General features: G+C 39.5%; 1 protein-coding gene across 1 annotated transcript; it reads right to left on the bottom strand.

The window, feature by feature from the left end:
• Nucleotides 1–6290: 6290 nt before the first annotated feature.
• Nucleotides 6291–7662, bottom strand: LOC143548796 (uncharacterized). Its single transcript, XM_077039880.1, has 4 exons — nucleotides 7386–7662; nucleotides 7117–7316; nucleotides 6948–7062; nucleotides 6291–6835 (listed from the first exon to the last, which is right to left on the bottom strand). The coding sequence occupies exons 1-4, from the start codon at nucleotides 7660–7662 to the stop codon at nucleotides 6291–6293; spliced, it is 1137 nt and encodes a 378-aa protein (XP_076895995.1).
• Between the last annotated feature and the right edge of the window lie 297 nt (nucleotides 7663–7959).

The following is a 7959-nucleotide window of genomic DNA, read 5'->3' as shown; positions in this document are numbered from 1 at the left end:
AATTTTCCTCCTCATCTAGAATCATCTTCGTAGCAACACGTTCTTCTTCTTCTGTACAAAACAAATCAGGTATGTTAAAAGACTTGAAGAGCCTATCATAGTCGAAAATCCCAGGAGGTCCGATGCTCGGTCTTGGCGATCTGTAACTCGTAATGTCGGTGTTACATACCACCTCAACCTTGCCGTTCGTTGTATTAAAGACACGCCTGTTGGGAGTCCCAACTTCATAGCCGACCAAGATTCCTTCAGCGGCTGCTTCACCAAACTTTGAATGTGCCTTTAAAATCGAACACGGGGACCCAAAAGCTTCAAGTCCACACAAATTGGGCTTTCTCCCATGCATAAGCTCGTAGCATGTTTTATTAAGTCTTTTTACCGTTAAAACTCTATTCAGTACATAGCAAGCTGTAGAAACAGCTTCAGCCCAGAACACCACCGGAAGCTTCGAATCAGCCAGCATAGTTCTGGCTCCTTCAATTAAAGTTCTATTCTTCCTTTCAGCCACTCCATTCTGTTGCGGAGTATACGAAGCGCTGAATTGGTGTTCAATCCCTCTTGACAGACAGAAGATCTCCATTTCAAAATTTTTAAACTCGGAACCATTGTCACTTCTGATGAACTTCACTCGTTTATCCATAATGTTCTCAACTTTGGTAATTAGATTCTTCACCATTTGAGCCATTTCGTCCTTTGATTTCAGGAAGTATACCCACGAGTATCGTGAGTAGTCATCAGTGATCACCAAGCAATAAGTTGTACCACCTAGACTTCTTACATTCACAGGACCGAAGAGATCCATGTGAAGCAGCTCTAGTGTACTGGCAATTGAGTTTACTTTCTTGGTGAGATGGGACTTCTTGTGCTGCTTTCCCTTTTTGCACGCAAGACATTTGTCTTCAAAATTGAAACTTTTTAAGGGAACACCCAACACAAGCCCATGTCTGACAATATGGTTCATCTTCCGAAGATGAATGTGCCCCATTCTCCTGTGCCACAGTTCAGATTCCGTTTCGCTTGCTTTCGTCAAAAGGCACGATTCTTCCGTTGACATTTCAGTTGAACTTAAATCCATCATATAAGTATTTCGATCACGTGGAGCCTTCATTACTATCCACTCCTCTGGTATTTGAAAACCAGGCTTCAACACAATCGCATCAGTCTTCGTGAAGTGTACGGTATAATCTTTATCACAAATCTGCGACACACTCAGCAGATTGTGCTTCAGTTCTTCAACAAAGTTCACATTTTCTAACGTCATCTTCCCGTTAGTTACCGTACCTCTTCCAGTTATTTTGCCTCCACTCTCACCGGCAAAACTGACTCTTGCCCCTTGAACAGGTTTTAAATCTTGTAACAAATCCTTGTTACCAGTCATGTGCCGGGAACAGCCGCTGTCCACAACCCAAAGATTTTTGGACGCCCTGTTCAACTGTTCCTGCACAAACAAAAGAGATTATTAAATTTGGGGACCCAAGACCTCTTGGTCTTGGGTCGATTAACCTTCTTAACAGAACTCACACACCTTGGCTGACCAAAGTTAGTATTAGAAAAATTTCCAAGAGTCCTAACAGGATACCTCCTTGGAGACTGATAGTGAGGCCAACCAAACCGACGTACATTAAGAGAATCAAAAGAATTATAGCATTTGGTTTGGTTATTAGTAGTGTAAAAACGAGATGTGTTTCTTTGAAAACCTGTATTAACTCTCAAATTTGAATGGTTTTCATTTTTAACATTTAAACGATTACCAAAAACCTTAGTCTCAGTTTTCGAGGGCCTCACCTCTCTGAAACGCTGCTTCAGAGGGCAATCAGCAACAAGGTGCCCTGTTTGATTACATCTAAAACAACACCTATGTTCAGCTTTCTTTTCAGTAGATGTTTTAGATGTGGAGGCAGTATTACCAACCGTACATCTCACATAAGGTGGGACATATGGGTTGAGTGGAGTACTCCTTTTAGTTGATTTAAATTTTTCTCCACTAGTGGGTAATACTTCCTTCTCTTTTGTCTTACCCGACTCGGATGACTTATCCGAATCAGATGAGACTGGGCTCGAAATAGAAATTTTAACTTTTGAGACAGGCGAACTTGTTTCGCTTTTACTAACTTCCGGTACTTTACCAGTTTCCTTAGCAGGACCTGTCTGATCAGCTACAAAATTAACAGATTCATGAACACTAGGATTGAAAGTATAATTATGGTTATAAGGTGGTGGAACCTCATGGTAACCAATTCCTCCCCTCTTAGGTGAGGAACCTTGATCACTAACGAAGTGATCAAGAATAGCAGAGGAATTCCGGAATTGCTCCAGTTTCCTATTTAGTTCCACCACTTTTACCTGGTGATCAGCAATCTGTTTTTCTTTCTCAGCGATTAACTTGGTTTTCTCTTCTAAAACCTCGTAGCTTAGATCGATCACGTCAATTTTCTCAGCTAATTTTGTTTTTAAACTTTTAACGTCTTTTTCACAAGCTTTAATTTTTATTTTATAATTATTTTCTCTTGTCTTTGTGAAGTGATGATCTTCTTTCAAGGTTTTAAATTCGGCATCCAACTTAACATACTGATCAGTAATTGTAGCAAGCTGTTCAGACAAGTTCTCACATTTAGTACAGATTGGTTTAGTACATACCTCGGAGTTCTGGTCATTAGCCATAAAAGCTTCTTCATTTTCAGCAGCTTTCATACATTCTTCAGCTGCAACCTTCGCCATGTGTGCCTGCTCAAAGAGTTCTCCAGAGAACATGTTCCAGTTGTATTCACCAGCATCAGACATCATGGCATTATTCCCATTGTTATTTCCACTTTGCTGTGTAGTCCTCCCTTGACTACGTTCTACCCGTGCATTAGTGCACTCCTTTGCAAAGTGTCCATTTTGCTGACAATTGTAACACCTCACCCTTGACTTATCAAATCCTGGCTTTCCACCTACAAACTTTTTGCCAGTCTTCTTCATGAAACGCTTCACTCTTCTGACTATCATCGCCATCTGCCACTGCAGATCCATCTCCTCCAGATCATCAGGATCGATCTGGTCATAGTCTTCTTCCAAAGCAGCAGGGTCCACAATCTTCCCTTGTATGTAGTTCTCGTAAGAGGCAGTAAAAGATGCATAGAGTGCAAACTGCTCTTCAGCAGATTTGACACTCATTGGCATCTTAGTGTAGTTATTGCTTGAAGCACTGGGAGAGAAACTACTCTTGGATGCTTGAGGTTTCGAAGCACTTGATCCTCCAGCAACAAAGCAAACATCACCGTTCATGTTTACTGACACATTTCCTTCAAGAGAAGAGTTAGAACCTGATTCTCCTTTGGAGTAGTAAGCAGCAGATTCAGACTTCGAACTTGAGCCTGAGTTAACTTTGGCACCATACATACCAGGGTCTTGAACCTGATCCGTTGGTGTCTCTTTACGAACCATATTAAGCTCAAAGGTTCTGAGCTTGTTTACTGCTGTCTCCAAGTCAAAATTAGGAAAGTCTTTGTCTTCCCTCATTAGAACAGTGTACATTTCCCACTTCGGTGGGAGAGCATCGAGAAGCTTCTCGACTATTTCCTCCTCTCTGTAAGCAATAGAATAGTTGTTCAGCTCTGTCATTAGATGATAATATCGGGTGATAATATCATCGAGCGATTCGTTCTTCAAATACTTGAAAACAGAGAACTGGGTCTTTAACAGCTTAATCTTCGAGGCACGAATACCCACGTTCCCTTCGAATCTATTCTCAAGAGCATCCCAAAGCTCTCGTGCAGAAGTGTACTTCCGGAATGTATGGAGAATCTCTTGAGGAAGAGCCATAGTAATTGCGGCATGGGCCTTGCTCTCGGCCTCATACATCTTCTTTTCTTCTTCCTCCATTTTGCTGTACTTCTTTATCACATCCCGACCTTCGTATTCCATTGTCGGTGAATATATCCATCCTGGATGCACACCCACATCTTTGCATCCTGGTATTTAATATACTGAATGAATCTATCTTTCCACGCTACAAAGTCTGTTCCTTTCATCAACCTTGGGGCCTTAGTAGCCGACCCCGCTTCAACTTCCATTTTGACTAACTCTGAGATGTTAATTGGCGACATCTTCTCGAAAACACGAAAAAACCCGAAAAAAAAACAAAAATTCTTCCAAACAGTACTATAGGCGAAGTTAAGGATAACTTCGCTTAAGTGTTAACTTCGCAGGAAAATTCTTAAATTCGCGTGACTTGGCGAAGTTGAGAATAACTTCGCTTAAGATAAGCGAACTTAGGAGGTAAGCGAAGTTGAGAATAACTTCGCTTAGGCGAACTTTTGAGGTAGGCGAAGTTGTGGATAACTTCGCTCAACCTTATATCTTCGTCGAAACCCTACTTCCAGTGACGGCAACTTCGCCTGAAGAACAACAACTTCGCCCGAAGAACACTGAAAATATTCAGATCTGTTTTTGACGATTTAGCAGTTTCCGGTCGGTGTAACGGCTTGAATATGACTGTAAAAGGTGAGTATAACACAATATCAACGAAAACGCGTCCCGCGAATAGGTCAAACGAGACGTTTTCTACACCCGCGTGAAATCCCGAACCACACAATCGAGCCGAAGCTTTGATACCAATTGTAGGTTCCCGGACGGATCTTACACGGGATATCGCTATCTACGCAGGTGCGGAATCCCTGCGTGGGTAGATACGAGCGTAGAATACGTAAAACAAACACACGCGATATAAACGAACACGTTATAGAATATAACTGGAAACACGTCTATTACAGACTCTCGACACGTTCACTGAACTACTGGATTACACGTGAATAACCAAAATGCTAACTGACCAACACCTTTCTCGTAAACCCGTAGGTTTCTTAAATACACGACAACTTCGCCTCAGGCGAAGTTGTCAGTAACTTCGCTCGTTGAACAAGTTCGCCTAGGCGAACTTGTCAACAACTTCGCTTGTTCAACAAGTTCGCCTAAGCGAACTTGTTGATAACATCGCTTACATACATAAACATAAACTTAAACATAAAAACATTACAGACTCGATTACAAACGCTAGACTATGAACTACTGACATTTATGTACCAACATTAAAAATGTAATCATTTATATACAAAGGGTATAGTTAAAAATAGTATTTCTTAATAATTAAGAAATATACTATTCATTCACAGGTTATAGACAAAGTAATGTTTCTTCTTAAAGAAGAAACCTGGTATAAATGTTTCTTCCTGAAGAAGAAATCTGATATATAGTTAATAAATAAACAAAGGGACTAAAGGTCCACATGTTTTGTACAAACAAACAAATTGTCAAGTTTAAAACTATACAAAACAAACTACGGGGTCTGAAGCTAGATCGTTGATCTAGATATTTATACAAATGTTATACTCGTACTATAGGTCCGAGATAACAGCCACTCAATCAATCTGAAAGCTGAAAACAGAAACAGAAATCAGTAACAGAAACTGATTTGTAGACAGGGGCAGTAACCGAAACTGATCAATATACAGGAATCAGTGTCAGAAACTGATTACAATAAAAAATGGTGAATACGCCCTAAACTTTTACAACTCTTTTAGAGTTTGAACTGTTTGCATGGGATTTACGAATCCTTAAAACTTTGTGTTACAATAATGAGAAACAGGCATACTCAAATTAAGAGTATACATGTGTTTGGATCCATACATACATAGTGACTCGGATTTCCCCGAGGCCATGCATATCATCAAACACTCCTCTGGTAGTCTACGGGACTGATCAGAGAAATGATATTGTGTATATGATTAATTGTCATGTACTTAGGGTAATTGTAACCCAATTGAGTTGGGTGCCTAATGAGTATTGTCACAAAGGTATTGTTATTGTTTACACACTGGTATTATTGAGTCAGCGTCATTCACCGGCTGTGTGCTGACGTATTTTTCCCCACATTTCAGGGAACTGTAAAGAATAGAACTGACAGACAAGACTGATAGAAGATTGGAGACATAGTCATTAGAGGTGATCTGATGGCTCAGATATTTATTCAGAATGTTATTAAAGAATTATATTTTCAAAAGGCAGATATTTGAAATATTAAAACGGGTGTTCAACTCCCGAGATTTTAATAATATTTTATCTGAAAAGACTTCCGCTAATATTTCATACATTATTCAACGGGTATTCTGATACGACATTTTATAAATGAATACTATGTTTACAAGACTTCTGCTAAAAACCCGCAACTCTGATATATTTTTAAAACCAGATACCAACTAACGGGCGTCGCACCCAGGCCCTGAATCGGGGTGTGACAGCATATCACCAAGAACCTATGGGCTTTTCCGAGAAGGGACATGTAAGACACGGATGGTTTTAGAGAAAAGAACAATACCATTAGTATCAGAACATAATCTTGACACAGAGAGAAGATTATTTCTAAATTGTGATACTGAAAGAACATTCGACAAGGAAATATTATCAGTCAAAGGAACAATCCCATGTTGATGGACTGTGACACATGTGCCATTAGGAAGAGTGATGAAAATTGGATTTTTGATAAAAGAAACGCTTGAAAGTAAATTTTCATCATGACACATATGATCATTAGCACCAGTGTTAGTGATCCATTTAGAATAATATTTTGAAGAATTGCAAGACATTATACCTCGGAAAGAGTCCTGATTGATGGTTGTGGCACTGTTAGCAGCGTATGTGGTTGAAGTACCAAGTTGAACTTTAGATTGCTGCAATAAAGCCATCACATCATGATATTGTTGCCGAGTTAGTCCTTGTTGCTGTTCAGATTGACTTTGATCACTTTTTCCTTGATCTTCAGCCAAGTTAGCAAACTTCTTTTCTTTGGTGAACTTGAAATCTTTGGGGAAACCAATCAGCTTATAGCATTTTTTTCACTGAATGCCCATTTCTCTTGCAATGAGTGCACACCAAAGTTCTCCTATTTTCCCCTGTTCCTCCACTGGTAGGACCTCTACTTCTTGCATTCATAGACGTAGAAGATGCAGTGAAATCAGGGGTGGCGTGAATTTCCTTTTGCTTCTCATCTTGCATTAGAATACCATATGCACGGTTGATAGGAAGAGGCTACATCATGAAAATGTTACTTCTGATCGTGTCATAACTAGGATTAAAGCCAACAAGGAATTGTATTAGCCTTTGATCCTCATCTCTCTTAGCAAAAAAATGAGTAGCTCCACAAGTGCATGAGGGAATGGTATTAATCGCATTCAGCTCATCCCAGTTTGACTTCATTTTGGCAAAATAATTAGCAATATCACTGCTTCCTTGAGTGATTTGGCAAAGGTTCTTTTGCAACTGATAAATTTTGGCACCATTTGCTTGATTATAGCGAGAATTAAGCTAATTCCAAAGAATTTGAGCATTTTCAACATACAAAACACAACTACCGATGTCACCAGTGAGAGTGCTGAGAATCCATGAGATCATCATGTCGTTAGCTAGCTGTTGCTCGTTATCCGACATGGTTAAAGTGTTGTTAATGAAACCGAGCTTGTTCTTAGCTGACAGAGCAATCGTCATTGCTCTTTTCCAATCTCCGAAACCAGTACCATCAAAGAATTTAGAAACGAGAATCATACCGGGATGATCCGAATGGTAAAGGTAAGGAGGGTTTGAGAAATCAATGGTCATATTTGGAATAACGGAAATGTTTGAAGCTGCCATTGAAAAACACAGGAAAAACGTAACAAAGGCACGAAAAGAAAGAACGGAAGACTTATGCGTCGTATATCATATACGGCGTATAAGTATATACGCTGAGACTTATGCACCGTGTAAGTGGAAACTTATACGACATATAAGTTGATCAAAAAGAAAAATTCAAGATTTTAAGCAAGAAAGAATGAGAAAAGATCTTGAAACTGTGAGAAACTGTCCAGAAACAAAAATATGACATGTTTTGAACTTTTGATGAAGTTTGAACAGTTAATTATTCTGAAATGATGTAAAAAGGGAGAAAAA

The sequence above is a fragment of the Bidens hawaiensis genome, unplaced genomic scaffold (genome assembly GCF_021521415.1).
Source record: "Bidens hawaiensis isolate Kalapana, Puna unplaced genomic scaffold, B.hawaiensis_p1.1 tig00000945_1, whole genome shotgun sequence".
Taxonomy (NCBI): Eukaryota; Viridiplantae; Streptophyta; class Magnoliopsida; order Asterales; family Asteraceae; genus Bidens; species Bidens hawaiensis.
The sequence above is the reverse complement of the archived record's forward strand: the minus strand, read 5'-3'. Positions and strand labels throughout refer to the sequence as shown.